We start from the raw sequence: 19,350 nt of genomic DNA, 5'->3' as shown, positions 1-19,350 counted from the left end.
GAATTCTGCGTGCAGCCCACAGGAACTCAAACGCTGACTGAGTTTGATGTCAAATGGAGACACTGGCACGAGGAGTGTGACCGCTGTCTCCAAGACAACACCTTCGCTAGCAACCGTCACCTGGAGACCATCTGCAAGGTGCGGAGTCCTGACCTCTGCTGAGCTGTGACTGAAGCTGCTGAGAGCACGTGATCCTGACTCTGTCTGTCTCCGTCAGATCCTGGTCGGTGATGAAGACATGATACTGGAGCAGAAAGAGCTGCTGAGCACCTGGTATCACTTCCTGGTCACGCGGCTGCTCTTCACTCACCCGACCATCAAACCGCCCGATCTGCACTACTACGCACAAGTACATTCAGCCAGTCCTAATCTACTGTCATTGAGATACTGTTGTAGTTTTTATTTATTGATTTTTGAAAAAAAAAATTGTCTATCTAGTTTTTATTAATTTGTATTTCAATTTCAGTTTTAGTTATTTTAGAACATCTAGTTAAACTTGGCAATTAGCTGAATTTAAAATTAGTTAAAAATAAATATTAGTTACTATTTTATTTTAATTTCGATAAATATATTTATTTTTATATTGTGATTTAAAAAAATATATATATATATATATATTTTTTTTTTTTTCATTTGGTTGTGTTTTTAGGCATTTTTAAAGGTGTCTGGTTTTTATTAATTTTTAATCCAGTTTTAATTACTTTAGTACATCGAGTTAAACTCAATGAAAATTAGAAGTCTTGCCCTGGCAATTAGCTGAAATAAAATAATAATAAAAACATTGAAAAGTTTTGAATATTTTATTTCAGTTCAATTTTAATATTTTGAATTTGTTTTCATTTTTATTTATTAAAGTTTGTTGTTTTTTTTGTCATTTTTTTATTATATATTTTTTATTTCAATGTCTGCTAAATGACTAAATAAATAAAAATTTCAATTTTAGTTTGTTATTTTAGTACATCAAGTTAAATTAAATGAAAATTAGAAACGGAGCCTTGACAACCAGCTGTAATAAAATAAGTTGAAAAGAAAATGTTTTTTAATATTTAATTTAATTTTATATTTATTTTTTCAATATTTTGAATTAGTTTTATATATATATATATAAATAGTTAAGTTAAATGAAAATTAGACATGTGGCTTTGAAAGCTGGCCGGAAAAAAAAAAAAAAAAGGTAAGTAACATTGTTTTATAGGTTTAGTGTGAGCTAACTATAATAACCCTGCATGCAGCACAAGTAAAGCTGCCTGATATCATACAAACAGCTGAGAATTAGTCATGCAATGATATCCGATAGATTTCACTGTGAACTCTATGAACTCCATATATCATACTGACCTTGTGTTGGTGTTGCAGTCGAGCATGAGCATGTTTCTGGGCCTGCGGGCGTCTCCGGAGCCTCTGGACATCATCCTGCTGTCGGCCTTTGAGTTTGACCTGCATCAGGTGATCAAAGACTGCAGGTGTGTTAACACTCTCTCAGTGCAGACGCACGTTCATCAGAAGAGTCTGTGAATCCTCCAAACTAACACCGATGTTTGATGTCTCTGCAGCATCGCGCTCAATAACTGGTGGTTCGTGGCTCATCTGACGGACCTGCTGGATCACTGCAAACTCCTGCAGTCGCACAACCTCCAGTGCGTATCTCACATCAGATCAAGCGCTCAGATCTGACATACTAATGATTGCACACTTATAATCTCATGTCAAGATTTCTTGCCCATAAAAAGTCATATTTTAGTGTTTTTAAGGCCATTTTCCATTCATATATGTAAATGAAAGCCTGCAGATTCATGTGGCTCTTTGAGAAGGTTTTGGTTGATGTGATGCACACATTGCTGTTCTGGTTTTGTGTGTTTGTAGTTTTGGGTCTAATCTGCGTGAGTTTCTGGTTTTGGAGTACGCCTCGGGTCTCTTCACACATCACAGGTGATTAAAAGCCATTATTTATCTCTGCCGACTGAGGACTAAAGAGTTCAATCTCATTAAAACTAGTCTAGACCACACTTTACCCTAAAATAAATTTTTTTGCTCAATAACTGGTGGTTCGTGGCTCATCTGACGGACCTGCTGGATCACTGCAAACTCCTGCAGTCGCACAACCTCCAGTGCGTATCTCACATCAGATCAAGCGCTCAGATCTGACATACTAATGATTGCACACTTATAATCTCATGTCAAGATTTCTTGCCCATAAAAAGTCATATTTTAGTGTTTTTAAGGCCATTTTCCATTCATATATGTAAATGAAAGCCTGCAGATTCATGTGGCTCTTTGAGAAGGTTTTGGTTGATGTGATGCACACATTGCTGTTCTGGTTTTGTGTGTTTGTAGTTTTGGGTCTAATCTGCGTGAGTTTCTGGTTTTGGAGTACGCCTCAGGTCTCTTCACACATCACAGGTGATTAAAAGCCATTATTTATCTCTGCCGACTGAGGACTAAAGAGTTCAATCTCATTAAAACTAGTCTAGACCACACTTTACCCTAAAATAAATTTTTTAAAAAATATTTTACACAAAATTATTTGTATGAAGTTATATAGTAATTTTCATGACCGCAAATTTCCCCATCTTTGTAAAGCATTACTTTATTTTCTTTATGCAAAATATAAATATTTATAAACGCAGTATTATAAAAATGATATTTAAAATATTATATACGATTAATCGCATCCAAAATAAAAGTTTTGGTTTACATAATATATGTGTGTGTTCTGTGTATATTTATTATGTATATATAAATACATACTCATACAGTATATATTTTGAAAATATTTACATGTTTATATTTATATAATTTATATTATATATAAATATATTTAATATACAAATAACACATTTTTCTTAAATATATGCATGTGTGTATAATAATAAATATACACAGTGCACACACATTATGTAAACAAAAACTTTTATTTTGGATGCGATTAATCGTTTGACAGCACTATTAATAATATATTCAGTAACATTTTTATATTATGCAATTATATTTTTTCTTATTTTTTAGATACATTTCATAATTTTAGATACATTTAATATATAATAAACATATATGAATTAATTTATATTAATATACATTTGTTAATTTATATTTCATTTATTAAATAAATATATTACATTTTGTTAATTTGTAATTTATCAATATATAATTTATTATATTTGTAATTTATTAATATATAATTTAGAAATACAATTATTTCAATTTACATTTACTGTAATTATTTTTTTAATATGACTCTTGCATATTCTTGACTCTGAGCGAATCTTGATTCACCCAATAATCTGGTTCAGTTATGAACTACTCAGAATAATGTATTTATCATACGTGTGTGTTAGTCTGTGGCAGCTGGCGGTGGATTATTTCGATCACTGTCCTGAGTTCGGTCGCGTGTATCTGGAGCTGCAGATCGAGAGAGTCCCACTCGACACTGAACGCAAAGCTATTAAAGTCCTGCGAATCTGTGAAGACAGACAGATGAGTGAACAGGGTGAGTGACCTCAACTATCTCCGAGTTTCAGATTTAATAAACCGTGATTGATCACTTTACAAGCTCGTCCTCTTCTTGCCTAAATGAGCAGCTCTTTTCCACAGTAATCTTCAGTGAGGACAGGATCTTATTCTGTGAAACAAAGTCATTGATACATGATGATATGTGTGTTTCAGTGCGCAGTATATGTAAGATTATGGCTAAAAGAGCTCTGAGGAACAACAGACTGGGATCTGCTCTGTCCTGGAGCATCAGAGCCAAAGACGCTGCGTTCGCTACACTCATCTCGGAGAGGTTACACACGATCTTTCTGTCTGTCTACACCAGTATCCATAAGCTGTTATATTGCTTTTTTTATCCAACCCATGCTTTTTCCCCTGCAGGTTTCTTCAGGATTACTGTAACAAAGGCTCTTTCACAGATCTGGATCTGTTGGATAATCTGGGTCCTGCCATGCTGCTCAGTGACAGACTGACGTTTTTAGGTACAATATGAGAGACGATGCCATTTATGTGATTTATCGGAGCAGAAGAGCCGCTATAATTCAGTGCGTGTCATATTTCAGTCCGCCGTTCATTCTCAGATCTGCTTTACACTGCTTTCGTTCAGCTTTCCTGTGATCGATTCTTCAGCCACATTCATTTAAAAGAAAAAACATGTTTGTCTTTCATGTAATAACTTGCTCGAGTATTGATACTGAACAAAAGCTAAAGCTAGTCATTGTTTTTAGCAAATGCACATTCAGCTTTACACCATCCAGTCAATTCCCAATTGATAAAAGCATGTTTTTCTTTTCTAACATACTGTTTCGCTTTAAAAGATGTCATGCTACAGATTTAAACGTGGTTTCTAATGCCAGATCATGTTTCCTTTAAGAAGGTCTTTTATCCATGAGATGCATGACTCTGTGTGTGTTTGTAGGAAAGTACCGTGAGTTCCACAGGCTCTACGGTGAGAATCGTTTCTCAGAGGCAGCCAAACTCCTGCTGTCCCTCATGACGGCAAAGATCGCCCCGCGCAGTCTGTGGATGACGCTGCTGACCGACGCGCTGCCGCTGCTGGAGCAGAAAGAGGTCAAGACACAGACAACTCATGCTTTACAGTCACATTTTACTTTAGTCAAGAAATTTGTAGAAACAATGAATATTTGTCTACAGACCTTCAACCATTTAAGCTGTACTGTAGCAGCTTAAACCATAAAGGTTGACCATTAGTGGTGTTTAGCATTCATCTGTGGAGTTTTGTTTGTTTGCATGTAAAGGTGATCTTCTCAGTGGATCAGACGTATGAGCTCATGTCCTGTCTGGAGGAGCTGAACTCGGGAACCAAAGACTCAAGCCAAACAGACCAGGTACGAATCATCTAGAACCGTGTTTCTCAACCCTGGTCCTGGGCGCCCCCCAACACTGGACATTTTGTGTGTCTCCCTTATCTGACACACCTATTTCAGGTCCTGGAGTTTCTTTTAATGAGCTAACGAGTTGAATCGGGTGTGTTTGATTAGGGAGACACGCAAAATGTGCAGTGCTGGGGGGGCGCCCAGGACTAGGGTTGAGAAACACTGATCTAGAACATCCCAGAGATGCTCATTATAATGTTTAGTTGTGAATTAGGAAGTTTTTTTCTTCTGTGTTTCAGGATGACGATATCGAGTCCACGAAGACGGAGCTCCTGCGACTGGCTCTGGCCCGTAACCTCGCCATGGCCATCGTCAAAGAGGGAACAATAGAAACATAAATTCATCTGATCATCCAATCAATCACTTACAGCTGTTTTTCACTCTATTTGTGTCCTGTACATAATTCATAAACATGACTTCTTTTATAAAACTTTTTCCAGTATTTGCAAAAAAAACGAATTTGTCTTCCTTATTTCTTTTGCCCTTATATAAAAGGTCTGATGAGGGAAAACTTGATTGTTCGTGCTCTTTTGAATTAGAATTTGAGGTACAGCAACTTAAATGGCCTATTAACTAAATTATACAGAGATGGAAAAAATACCATAAACCAACTACTGTAATTGTTTTTAGTGCAAGAAACCTCAGCATGCGGTTGATTTAAGTAGCATTTGACGCTAATAGTTATCGTTCTCAGCGTGAACAAGCCTTTATTGTACAGTTGTAACATACAGCTACTATCACTTCACAAAAAGCGGATGAGCAAAACATCAGGGATTCAGAAGAGGGAAATCTCATAAATCCGGTTTTCACAGCGGGAAAAGAAGGTTAGACACCCTCAAACATCTTCATTTATTATTTTGAATCATTTATAATGTCATCTCACAGCAGCTGCAGTTCAGAGTCATTTAGTTAGGCTGTCTAATTTACAAATGTAGATCAACTTGAATTGGTGTTTGCATCCCATTTTGGCTATTTATATTTGGAGTAAATGTAAGTCATGACTTGATTTGAACTATCAGGAAATGACTGCATTGTGAAATTTGCAGAGGGATTACTAATTTCCACCCCAAGAGGAAACCTGTAAAGAAGAAAATTATGCTGGGAAATCCATTTGATAAAGTCTTTAATGGCGCAGTACACATGATGGATTCGTTATATCTTCATCATCGTCATCCATAATAACTTTTACGAAGGTCTACATTTGTCCCACATTTTCATGAGTCCTTCTAAACCAGGGCTGCCCAAACTCGGTCCTGGAGGGCCGATGTCCTGCAGAGTTTAGCTCCAACTTGCCTCAACACGCCTGCCTGGAAGTTTCTAGTATGCCTAGTAAGAGCTTGATTAGCTGCTTCAGGTGTGTTTAATTGGGGTTGGAGCTAAACTCTGCAGGACACCGGCCCTCCAGGACCGAGTTTGGACACCCCTGTTCTAAACCATCATCGTCATCAACGTCAGACCAGATGATAGCTTTGACTCTTAGACGAGGTTCCTCAGAAATACTCAAAACACTTTGATGCAGATGCACAATGAAGCTCTGAAACACGTCAGACAGTGCTCCACGATGTCCAGAAATACAGTCCAATGTGTTCAAGCACACAAGATGAATCTCACCAAAATCAAAATCCACCATGAATTCACCCCAAAATCAAAAAGATGACATATTTTGCGATACTAAAACTGTTTTAGGACCAAAAAAATGCTTTCAAGTTTTACCCTAAAATCAAAACAAATGAATAATTGATATTTTCATTCGGGGGGGATCTTTATGCAAAATATGATTTGTTTTGTTTCTGTGGGAGAAATACAAGTCATTTTTGTGTGTTATCAGAGGCTAAACACATGATCGTAATGGATTGTACGGTTTGCACACATCAGAGGAACAGTTGTCCTCTTCTTCTAGTCGGACACATTAAGGTTTGTTTGGGACTAAAATCACATGAGGCCTTTATCTGATGAAATAAAATGCTCACTTGCCCTGCAACAGTGCTTAAAAGCATCAAATCATGTGAAACGCTCAGAGGATTGCCCGCTGATGCCTCCACATTACCAAAACACATCTCCAGTCTGACTTATGATAAACTGTGCTAATAATTTCAGTTCATCCTCCATCAAGATCTTCATCGCATAACCTGCAGGCAAACAAACACTATGTAAATATGCCACAATTAAATAAACAAATATAAAATTGTCAATAAAGGCTGTCGACTATCTGAGACAGACTGTAATGCTGTAACTTGAGTCCAAACGTTCCTGTAGCAGCAATAAATAAAAACAGAAACAGTGTTGAACTATAACACAGGCAGATAAAAACTCAAAATTGACAACATAATGCTACTCTGACGTTACGCGTGTAAACTCAAAGCGTCCTCCATGTAAACTCGTTTTGACTGCAGATACATTCGTTCTGATGCTTCGTGACTTCGAGAGCTGAGGTTTGCGGGAAATGAATCTTCTAGTTCTAGAAACAGCAAAGTTCCAATGCTTGTTTGTTCTGAAGAGCGCAGGAACATCTAGCACTGTCTGAACAGAGTGAAATCACGGTTAAATACACTCCACGGACAGCGGCGAGGTCATGTGACACCATCAGTATCAGCTCGGCTTCTGAGCTTACCACCATTTACCATATTTTACTTCAAAATACCACAGTTATAGTGCTTGAAAAAGATCCATTTTGTTTGATTTCTCAACAAGTAGTCAATGAAAAGAGCCGCTCAACTAAATATATTTTTGCAAACCTGTTACCAAAACTTCAGATATGTTCAATAGTTTACAACCCTGATTTGTAGACTTTTTTTTTTAAATAAACATGAGATAGACATACAAATTACATAAAATTCTCTATGTATGTATGTATAACAAATAGGGTTGCTAAAGTTGACAAACTTAAACCATAAACATTTTTTGTTTATATTTTGTTACTTGAAATAAAATTAAAAATATTTTATTTACAGTGGGGAAAAAAAGTATTTAGTCAGCCACCAATTGTGCAAGTTCTCCCACTTAAAAAGATGAGAATTCTTTAAAAATCCTACAATGTGATTTTCTGGATTTTTTTTCTCATTTTGTCTCTCATAGTTGAGGTATACCTATGATGAAAATTACAGGCCTCTCTCATCTTTTTAAGTGGGAGAACTTGCACAATTGGTGGCTGACTAAATACTTTTTTGCCCCACTGTAGCTACGTTTCACATTTCTCATTTTCGTTTAACTTAATGTACTAAAGTAACTAAAGAAAGGGAAATATAAATAATAAAAACTATAAACATATTTGAAAAAAAAAACATTAAGTAATACAAATGACAAAACACAAACGAGTTACTAAAACTTTAAAATTACAATAAAAACAAAATACAAAAATAAAAAATATTACATTATCTCTATGACTCTAAAATATCACTGGTAAAAGGTTGTAAATTTAGTCTAAATTAATTCATAAATAATTCAAGTTTGTAGTAGATAACTAGCTTATTTCACAAATTAAAGGAATTTTTTTTAATGTAATTTTCTAACCAAAACTTCGTACTGTTTGTTGAAACGGCCAGTTAATTATTGTTTAACTATGGTATTTTGACAGAAACTATGATTACCATGGTAAACTGCTTTAAGAGCAGCACGCAAAAGATCAATCTCTGAAACGTGCGCGTCCGCTTCGGACCATCATGTGTGTCACTGATGCTGTGTTATTGTATTAATATCCAGCAGACATCAAGCATCAAATGCTGCTTCACAAGCCTACCGGAAAACTAATGAACAGCACAAATGAATGATGATACTTGGGAATGAACATTTAAGAGTTCAAGCAGGTAAACGGCGAGATCTAGAGGGACCCCCATCTGTCCGCTGGAGGAAACTGATCCAGCTCTCCCACCTCCGAATACTGATGCTCTCCCAGAAGATACGTCAGCTTATAGCGCAAACGCACACGCTCCTGAAACACACACACACACACACACACACACACACACACACCAGTAAACCTTTATGAAAAGATTCCCTAGAGGAGAATCAAAGTGCTGTCACATTTTGATTGGTTGGATTGTTTTATTATTTATCCCCCTCCTTTTTTAATAAAAATAATGAATTGATACGTTTTTTTAATAATAAAAATAAATAGTTTTTAAAAGATTTTCAAAAAAAAATTGTTATTATATTTTTAAAAATAGATATTATTTGACTTTATGTTATTTTTTTTGTAACTAAAAAAGCATGGAATGTGCTTGACCCCTCACCTTGAGTGGGTTGGCGAGCAGCATGACCTGAGTGATGGATGCGGGGGGCAGGATGGGGTTAAAGGGCGCGATCTCTGTACCTGATGGAGGCTGAAGCTTCACTCGCATAGACTGACACAAACACAACACAATACAGGGTAAACGGTCAAGTTAAAGTAGAGGTCAGAGGTCATGTTTAACTTTCAGAACTTCAGAGAGTCATCAAACGTGTTTCAAGAAATCTCTTGAAATTTTATAGTGAAAGGAATGTTGTGAATTGGGTCAACTGAATCATTAAAAGGAACCGATTCAAATGAACGATTCATGTAAAATCGCTGTGTAAATCTGTGTTGGCAGCGGAGGAGGTCGTACCTTGGGCACGGCTGCTTGCAGCACTATGCTTCGCACGGGTAACGGCGCCGTGTTGAGCAACGACACCACCATGACCAGGACGTCCGGTCGACCCGGCGGACAGTCCATCGCAAAGTGCATGAGAACACGGACTCCGTCCTTATCGTACACCGTCACAGGTAAGACTTTACCTGAGGACACCAGCAGAAACACTCAGCTACAGCTCAGCAAGTAATACAGATAACTAGGTAAGTTGCAGGATGACTTGGATATCTGGATATCTAAAATAACCGTAACATTTCATCCACAAAACCAAAAGAAAAAAAGATACTTATAAGTTTACTATATTAATAATAAAATAATACTATAATAATAAAACATTTATAATAATAATAATAATATATTTTTAATAAAAAACATCAAGCTTATAATATAGATTACAATATAGTAAAATTCTGATTTAAATTTTGTATGAATTGTGAAGCACAAAACCTTTATGGGACATTTTACACCAAATAAATTATACATTTAAAAAAAAAAATATATATATATATATATATAATTATTAGAATTTTTTTCTTAAAAAGCCCATAATATAGAACTTATAATAATTAAGAGTTTAATTAGTTGTTCTCATTTTGACATTATTTTCAAGCACATCTTTATTATTTATTATATATTTTTTTATTTATTTACCTCCTGTTTTTTTTTTTTTATATAGTTTAATGCTTCACTTCCTGTTAGTGTAATTAATTAATCATTTGAAAATTAAAAACGGAATCATTTCACATCAGTTGAATTGGGCCACTCGTCAGATTCAAGCTGCGGTCACTCACTGGGTCTGATGGACTCGAGCGGGACGTTCAGGTTGGACAGGCTGGGCTCTGAGCTCCGCGCCGGGCTGCTCTGAAGCGAGTGAGACGGAGATGAGAAGGGCTGAAAGAAAGGGCTGCCTGGAGCCGAGGCACCCGTCACCGCCTGAGCCCGGGCCACAGCGGGCGAGCCGGGCACCGCCGCACTCACAAACGGGTTAGTGGACTGAAGAGGGGCGGCTGCGGAGCCCATCATACCTCCAGAAAGGCCAAAAGTACCTCCAGCAATGCCACTCAGACCAGAAACACTGTGGAGAGACAGAATAAGATATTCATTTATATACTCAAATAAGCTGTCTACATCAGCATCTCCCTTCTAAAGGAGCTTCATAACATCATGAAGCCTCATAAGTGACTGATATGAAACGCTCTACATGTGCAAACCACTTTAAGCTGGTTTGAGGGGCTGTTTCAGAGCAGAACTGTACCTCTTTCCACCTCCAAAGTCCAGCATGGAGAGATCCTGCAGCCCCTGACTGACAGCCGGTGTGTGTGAGGCTTGTGCAGGTGTGTGTGTTGTCGGAAAGACGACGCTTGGTGCCGAGATGCTCCCAAACAGGTCCAGGCCCGGATCAGGAGCCTGACAGCAAGAGACCAACCAAAATGACAGACTCAATCATCTCTCTAAGGATTCTTAACATTCCACACATGCCTTGAACGTCTGTAAGTCCAAAAGGTTTTGTGTGTCCTACCTGTAGAGACGTCCACTGACCAGACAATTCATCCAACGTTGGTCTGTTTGGCACAGTGGGAGGATCATTCAGTCCTGAGAATAACATTTAAGCATGTTATATTGCTTATAAACTAATAATATGAATAGTAAAGTCATGAAAACTATGCAAGAATTGGTGGAAGAATTTTGAAAGAATATTATTATTATTATTTTAATGAACCTTGTTTTCAAAACTTTAATAACAATAATAAAAATAATTGTAATTTGTTATTTTATTATTATTAACAATGGTTTGAATAACAACAAAAAATATTATCATTTAAACATATAATTAATGATAAAATTAATAGTTATTATTATTATTATATCACAACTTTTTATTTACTGAGCATTGTTTTCACATATGTTTTATTAACAATATTTGTATTGTAATATTATTATTAATAATATTAATTAATAACAATAATTATAATAATAAAACATTTTAAACTATTATAAAATAATTTCTATTAATAATAATTATATTAATCAAAATGATTATTTTCTCAATTACAACTTTATTTACTAAACATGGTTTTTATATGCTTAATAACAATATTTTATTATAATATTGTTATCAAAAATTACATTCATTTTCAAAAACATTATTATAATTATTTTATTCATATTATTTACGTATTTAACAAGTGTTTATTTTTAATCATATTACTGTTGATGCCATTTTCTAAAACACAAGAGGTTTTGTTTTACAGTGATTTTTCCACCGCTATGTGGGGTACCGTGTAAAAACATGGTAAACTCCCTCTATCACATGACCTCTCATGGCCTACTTCTGCAGTATAGATCAGCAGACAGCGTCACAACAATTTAAAAGAGATGTATTACCGAGAGACAAGAGTTCATCGTCCAGTAGGGAGAGGGAGGTCTGCTGCTCAGGCGGTTTGTGACTGGGGCTGCTCGTCTGACTGCCGTGACCGCCGGCCAATCGGCGAGGAGGAGGCAGCAGCACGGGGATGGACGAGGCCGTGGGATTGGCTGACAGGACCTGAGGAGGAAGAGAAGGAGGAGGGACGGTCGGGGGAGAGGAAGGTTCATCCAGTCCAGCCAGATCAATCAGAGTGCCCGTGGTCTCACATCCTGAGAGAACAACAAACATCATGTTAGAAGAAAATGTGATTATCAAAATATCATCAATGAGGGAATATCTATGAGATCAATTATTTCTCAAAGCAGTCAAACAGTAGCACGACACCTTCACTAGCAGCTGGTCTGAGATCATCACCGTCCCCGTCGTCCGCCTGTCCTTCTACGATTCGTTTATAAGAGCCGATTACTCTGGACAAATCATCGTTTGCCTTGAGAATGTCACCTACAGGAAGCAGATACATAATAAACATTTCAAATAAACAATCCTCCATCGTCCTCTGAGAGTAAAGCGGAGCATCATGCCATTTACCCAGACTGGAGTCATTGTCCTCCGCTTCAGTGGCCAGTTTGAACGCGGTGCGTCGTAGTTTATCACAGCGCTCATACAGCTCCTAGACACAGACGTCAGGTCACATGTGAGCGATGTTGTTATGGTTACATTAACTTAATTATACACGCTCTAATGGGCGTCGCTAGGCCATTTTTAGGGGGGCTATAGTCAAGGTGTGTGTTTATCGATATACTGTTATAATATATGCATCTGTGCAGTTCTTTGTCATAAATCCAGTTTACAAAATATCATGGGAGAGCAATAATCGATGTAGCCGATAAGTTTTCACTGCGTTCACCCCTCATCACACCACAGCTGTTTCCTCCAACGAAAATTAAGCACATATACTTTATGAAACGATCATGTTGCTATTTTCATTTGAAAATTTAACTTTCAATATAACACATATTCCAATGCATGTGGCAAAGAGGTTTGCATAAGCCTACTTGAGATAAGGAATACTAGAAATGCAAACAATAAAATGTTGTGTTTGTAGCCTACAGTAAACAGGTTGTGTGTGTGAGATCATGAAGACTTGAATTTGTCTTATTCAGTACTCAAATATTATACCTATCCATGCAATACAGTGGAATACTGCAATAAGTTTAGTATATGACTATTAATCCAACATTTTTTAATTTATATATATATATATTTTTTAATTAGGCTATTATTATTATTATTATTATTATTATACCCTCACTGGGGGCCGAGCCCCCTAAAATGAAAATCCTAGAATCGTCCCTGCATGCTCTAATAGAGTGGGGGAACTATGACATCAGAACCCAGAAGTGTAATTCGCCGCGGGTTCCTTCGAGATTTTCCTATGGGGTTTTATAATGGGGTTTTCAATTAATGAGTAAAATAAAGCCTGTGGTAAACACGTGACGATACTTTTACGTTTTGATCTACAACGTAAATTACACGCATCCATACCCAAAACACAAATGTTGAAGCAGTTATGTTCATTTTTGAAAACATATGTTTTCAATAAGTAACTAAGAAAGTTTGGGCTGTTGAGTGTGTGCAGTTTACATTGTAGAACAAAAAGTTAAAGTATCGTCAAGTTATGTTTACCACAGGCTTTATTTTATTCATAAATTGAAAAACCCCATAGGAAAATCTTGAAGGAACCCCCGGCGAATTGCACTTCCGGGTTCTGACGTGATGGTTCCCCCACTCTATAGTACAGACAGGAAACAGCTGTAATGATACAGTACAGAACTTCTGTAATCTGACATGTACAAGTGAAACAAGATATTCTCAATAACAAATAACTGATGATCTGTGCACATTTGGGACTGGTAAGCAAAAGTTGCAGGTTTGATTTCAGCTGCTGGGTTAAAGGGATAGTTTACCCCCAAAAAAGTGATAGATACCCAAAAATGACAATTCTGTCATTTACTGACCCTCAAGTTGTTCCAAACCTGTATGAGTTTCTTTCTTCTGTTGAACACAAAAGAAGATATTTTGAAGAATGTTACCAAATAGTTGACGGTATCCATTGACTTCCATAGTACGAAAAGTCAATGTCTACCGTCAAATGTTTGGCTACCAACATACTTAGAACAACTTGAGGGTGAGAAAATGATGACAGAATTTTCATTTTTGAGTGAAATATCCCTCAGAATGACATGAAGTGCACAATCCACAGGCACAGTCCCTGCAAGAACTAAAATGAACTAAGTTTCAAGGTTTCTAAATGGTTAGAGTTGGTTTAGGTGGTTGATCAGCTGGGAAACCATCCAGCAGGGCTGAGGTCAACCTAGTAGACCAGCTTTAACCAACTGGTTAGAGCTACTAAACCAGCGGTTCTCAACTAGGAAGCCACTTGCTGGGTTGAGTCTGCAGGATGAGTATTTAAAATAATAAATTATTACGATGCTAAAACAATCTAAATAAAAATGCTAAAAACAAAAACACATGGTCGAGATAAAACCTGAAATGATAGTTTTTCCATTTTCCCACACTAACTATTGTTTGTATTGAAGAAAATACAGTTCTTTAAGCTTCTAGAATCACAAAATGAATCTAGTTAATTAGACATAAATACTCCCAGTTTCTATCACTAAGTTGTTTCACTTATTGTTTAATAAGTTGAAAAAAGCAGCTTTGTCATAATTGTAGCAGAAATACTTGAGGGCTAAGCCGGTGGAGATCCACGATCTAACTAGTTTCCAGCAACAAATGTAGAAGATTTGTATTAATCAAAATATGAATTAATGAAGCACAATCAATGTGAATATAACCATATAAGTTATTCTACTATTATAGTCATGTATTCAACTGTGTGTGCTCAAATATGATGAGCTACCATTAAGAGAAAACATGTGATGATCTTGTGCTGACATGTGATGAACCGAGACCTCTTTGTGTTACGCTGTCATGAGGAGATATAGACTGGGGTCAAACATTAATAAGCAATAGTGGCCTGAATGATATGTATTGTTTATGGAAACCTATATAAAAGAGTATGCATAGACAGACTGGTCAGATTCTCTGCAGTCTCTCGGCTTCATTATCTCTGATAATAAATCTTCTGGCATCAAAACTTCAAGACTTGGAGAGTGATTTCTCTACCTGATGCTTAGGAACTCTAGTTTAGTATTAGTTACAAGCCATTTCTTTACATTTTCTTGGTCCGCTCATTTCTAAATGTTGTTTGTCGCGTTCACGGAGTCTGATCTCACCTTGATGAGCTCGCGGTCGGCGTCCGATGATCGGTCCCTGTCGTAGTGACTCATCATTTCGCTCAGGAGCTTGACGTTGTTGTTCACTTCCTCCAGCGTATTGTTGCGTTTGGCCATTTTCTGCACTCGGGCCTCGTCCTGCATGCACAACACAGATTCAGTCCGTCACATGATTTACGCCACACCTGATCCAGAATCAGGGTGTGAATCAATGTGAATTAATATAGTTTATACAAATGCAACCTTAGAGTCAACATGAAATCAGAGACTATTTTTCTTTATTTATTCCCTTATATCCCTTTAAATGCTTCAATTGTCATGCAATCCTTTAACTGCACTGAAAAAGACCATTGAAAATGATTTCTTCATCCCCAATGTCCATCAATGATTCATTGGAGTAAAAAAGGAAATGCTGTTTCTTGTTCATTTAAACAGGAGCTCTTCATCCATCTTTAAACGTCAGATCAATATCTCAATCCTGTCTGTAGAACCTCTCACCTCCTTCACCATGTTTTTGATGAGTCTGTTCGCCTCCTGAAGATCTTCCGGGTTTTTGCTCCTCAGAAGTTCAGCCAACAACTGCCATCAAATCACAGAACAACACAATATAATTTTTGTAGTTTCATAAATTGTAGTTTCACATTGAATTAAACCTCTAAATCAGCATATTTAAATTCAAACATTGCAGACGTCTTACCTTCCCCATGTCCTCATTGTCAAACACTGGGTTTTTGGGCCGTGCCGGAGGGGACGGGATCAGGGTTTTGTCCACCGTCAGTTCTGGGTCCGACATCACGAGTCCTGAAGAAAACACAACCGACATCGATCAGACAACCGCTCATGACAGACTCCAGAAAGTTTGTCCGTAAAATCTCACCTTGTCTCTTGAGCGTCTGGTACGCATCGGCTATCTTGGCCTCATTGGGAAACGCCACCGTCCAGCTGTACAACATCTCAATGATCTTATTCTTCACTTTTTCAGAAACACTGTCCCCCATATACTGAAACACACACACACAGTTTTTAACATATGTTTCATATTAGACATTTATGTCTATGAAGCAGTCCTAAAACCAGAAACAAGATCGCATTTTTGCACTTCTGGTTTCATCATCTTGAATTCAATTGGTTTTTGGATAAATGCCTGAAATAAGGTCTTCAACAGCTTTTAACTATGTGTTCTGATTATGGTCTTGAACATGATATTTTATATAATCCTGATAAGAGTGTGGTTATGATTTGCAGAACTAAGGAGGATAAAAGTATAACATTTCCAGTTTTCAAGTTGTCTAATAGGAGTCTCACTGTGTGTGCTAAAGTAAAATACCTTGGACATTTCATCACTGAACGCTTGACAGACGATGGGGATATTGAAAGGCAACGCATATACCGAATATATTTTTACGTAAGTTTAGTTTCTGTTCAGATGAGGTGAAGGTGTCACTTTTTAAAGCATATTGTACAACACTTTATACTGCTCATCTGTGGTTCAACTATAGAACATCTAGTTTACAGAAGCTGCAATGATGCAATGCGAATTTGACTAAAGAGACCTAGATGGCATAGTGCAAGTGAAATGTTTGTGAGTGCAAGAGCAATCACTTTTAAAGCACTGTTACGAAATCTTATGTATAGATTTATCTGCCGGCTAAATGCTTCAAAAAATGAGATTATTGTGGGTCTATCAAATATAAGGGTTAGTACTACACGGTATCAGTCAAAGCTGTGGAGACATTGGTATTGTTGTATTTTGTAACTTTTTATTGTGGTGGTAGATGCTGTGGGTTGTATATGTTGTCCTATTGTCTTGTTTTTTTTTTTTGGAGCTTGAATCTGTAATAAAGATTGATTGATTGATTGATTTAGTGAACACAAGCTCAAGATATTTTCACGTTTTATTCAACAACATAAAATATGTCAGTAATACCCAACATGTGATTTTTTTTTAAAGCTTTCACTTGTCTTGAAAAAGGAAGTTGTGGGTCACCCCCCAAAAAATCTGTCATAGCAGAAAAACCACCAACCTTGGGTGAAACCACTTTAATCAGCTCATTTAAAAAACGATATCTGGCTATTTCGTTGTGAAATCTTCGCCCACAGTTCTTCATACACGCCTCTAGTACCTGCAGAGACACATAAACATCATATCATCTGTGAAAAACTCATAAAGCAGCAATGGTGGACTGGCGTTAAAACATCCCTCACCGTCAGAGCTTGAAGGGCTTCCCATTCTTGAGAATGGACTTTGTGAACCAGGAGTCTCACAGCTATCTGAGGACTACAAAAACAGTTAGAGAAGAGTGTTGTTTTCAGTCATGTCGGTTAGCAGAAAAACCACCAACCTTGGGTGAAACCACTTTAATCAGCTCATTTAAAAAACGATATCTGGCTATTTCGTTGTGAAATCTTCGCCCACAGTTCTTCATACACGCCTCTAGTACCTGCAGAGACACATAAACATCATATCATCTGTGAAAAACTCATAAAGCAGCAATGGTGGACTGGCGTTAAAACATCCCTCACCGTCAGAGCTTGAAGGGCTTCCCATTCTTGAGAATGGATTTTGTGAACCAGGAGTCTCACAGCTATCTGAGGACTACAAAAACAGTTAGAGAAGAGTGTCGTTTTCAGTCATGTCGGTTTACCAATGCTTACCCTTCCAACTCCTTATTGATCTGGTCACAAAACCCGATTATGTATTCCCAGTCCTCCTGCCTGTTGGTCGGGTGTGTGGCTTTGTCTGTGGAGGACACACACCATCGTAAGGACCAAACAATCGGCCCCGTTGAGCTCTGTGTCTGTGATACACTGGCACAACAGTGTGAGGGCCAATCACAGGGATGCATATCAATATTACCACCAATATCTCAAGAAAAATATTAAGAAAAAGTTTTTTACAACTCAAGTAGCAAAAGAAAAACTCCACGATAGTGTTTTCCTGACTTTCAATAAAAGGAAAAAAAATTGAGAGAGACTGATAACGACAGTCAGAAGAGAGAACGATGTCAAATTTACTGTCCCTCCCACAGACGCTGCATTAGAAACACCCTCGCATTAGCTTTAACTGTTTTTTTGTAATTTGATGCAAAGGTGATATAATTCCAAAGATAGTGTTATAAATGTACATACATTTAAAAAATACAAATATGAAAATCTTTCGAGGATTTAAGATGCAGATGACTGTTAAACGCGTCATCACAGTCTTGTGAAAAGGGTCCATTGCTAAATTGGGCTAAAATTGGGCTCTTCTCGTTCGCTACAAAGAATCGGCTCGTTCGCGAACGACACATCACCAGGAGACCGGTCTTGCCAGGCTACCTAGAATAATATTTATATTATTTTTATTTTAACATATGTATTTGTAAAAACGATTAGACTTAGGCATGTGTAATTAATGTTAGCTATATTTTGTCAATGTTAAAATTATCAATGTTAAAAAATGTACCAATAAAAAGTATTACAGGCTTTTTCCCCCCAGGTCTTTATCGCTTTATTAAAATTATGCAAAACAAAATGACAATGTTTACTTTCACGAGCCGTCGCATATTTACATGCTTGCGGTGAGAAGTTTAAAAGCTTACAGGCTTCGTACGTCATCCGCCCACAGCGTCTTCTGGGATTTCTAACGGTTCGATTATCTCAAGTCTGCATTCGATGCATCCTCGATATCAAGAACGCATCCACTTTCATGCGTCCTCTGTACTTGTGTTCTTGCATATTGGAATTGAACTTCAATGGTTAATGATGACGTAGAGCGAGAACACAAGGACGCAAGATCGCTTAAGAACGCATATTGTCTTACTATAGGGAGATGAGATGGTCTGTATTACTTACTATTGAAGAAAGCATAATGGTCAACTTGGATCACATGTGCCTTAATAACCAATCACATTACAGCCTTGACATCACTGAATTTCAGTCAGAGTTGTGCGACACTCAATCGCCATTTACGGATACCATAGGAATGAATGAGAAGTGAATCCCCCCTGCCGCAAAAAGCTAGTGACTCCTTTTATAAAACTTTATTTCGGTGTAAACTCTAAAAAGAGTTCAATCAAAAAGTATTGTTTAGTGTAAAACATGTTGAAGATTAGCCGATAGCCTGTTGATTCATTAAATGATAAGCTGTTTCCTCAAATAAGCTTTTTATTCAGCGTATTGAAGCCTCTCCTCCATTGACATCCATAAAAAAA

General features: G+C 37.1%; 2 protein-coding genes across 2 annotated transcripts in view; one reads left to right on the top strand and one right to left on the bottom strand.

Annotated features, from left to right (window-relative positions):
• The window catches only part of LOC107573172 (nuclear pore complex protein Nup85-like), a 6,863-nt gene extending 1,409 nt beyond the window's left edge, over window positions 1–5,454 (top strand). Inside the window, exons 2-13 of the mRNA XM_016259618.1 lie at window positions 16–138; window positions 218–349; window positions 1,357–1,463; window positions 1,554–1,571; window positions 2,043–2,108; window positions 2,335–2,400; window positions 3,336–3,487; window positions 3,664–3,781; window positions 3,871–3,971; window positions 4,409–4,560; window positions 4,749–4,838; window positions 5,126–5,454. Coding sequence (XP_016115104.1) covers window positions 16–138; window positions 218–349; window positions 1,357–1,463; window positions 1,554–1,571; window positions 2,043–2,108; window positions 2,335–2,400; window positions 3,336–3,487; window positions 3,664–3,781; window positions 3,871–3,971; window positions 4,409–4,560; window positions 4,749–4,838; window positions 5,126–5,224 — 1,224 coding nt within the window. The 3' untranslated portion in view covers window positions 5,225–5,454. The remainder of the gene's footprint in view (window positions 1–15; window positions 139–217; window positions 350–1,356; window positions 1,464–1,553; window positions 1,572–2,042; window positions 2,109–2,334; window positions 2,401–3,335; window positions 3,488–3,663; window positions 3,782–3,870; window positions 3,972–4,408; window positions 4,561–4,748; window positions 4,839–5,125) is intronic.
• Window positions 5,455–8,263: 2,809 nt separating this feature from the next.
• LOC107573175 (ADP-ribosylation factor-binding protein GGA3-like) lies at window positions 8,264–18,017 on the bottom strand. Its single transcript, XM_016259621.1, has 16 exons — window positions 17,813–18,017; window positions 17,681–17,753; window positions 17,500–17,598; window positions 16,035–16,158; window positions 15,855–15,958; window positions 15,656–15,736; window positions 15,158–15,295; window positions 12,447–12,528; window positions 12,243–12,359; window positions 11,876–12,127; window positions 11,010–11,083; window positions 10,746–10,897; window positions 10,282–10,565; window positions 9,467–9,636; window positions 9,116–9,226; window positions 8,264–8,814 (listed from the first exon to the last, which is right to left on the bottom strand). The coding sequence occupies exons 1-16, from the start codon at window positions 18,001–18,003 to the stop codon at window positions 8,704–8,706; spliced, it is 2,163 nt and encodes a 720-aa protein (XP_016115107.1). The 5' UTR covers window positions 18,004–18,017; the 3' UTR covers window positions 8,264–8,703.
• Between the last annotated feature and the right edge of the window lie 1,333 nt (window positions 18,018–19,350).

This window comes from Sinocyclocheilus grahami, unplaced genomic scaffold (genome assembly GCF_001515645.1).
Source record: "Sinocyclocheilus grahami isolate Dianchi unplaced genomic scaffold, SAMN03320097.WGS_v1.1 scaffold1884.1, whole genome shotgun sequence".
NCBI lineage: Eukaryota > Metazoa > Chordata > Actinopteri > Cypriniformes > Cyprinidae > Sinocyclocheilus > Sinocyclocheilus grahami.
Note: the sequence above shows the minus strand (reverse complement) of the source record. Positions and strands in the feature narration are given on the sequence as shown.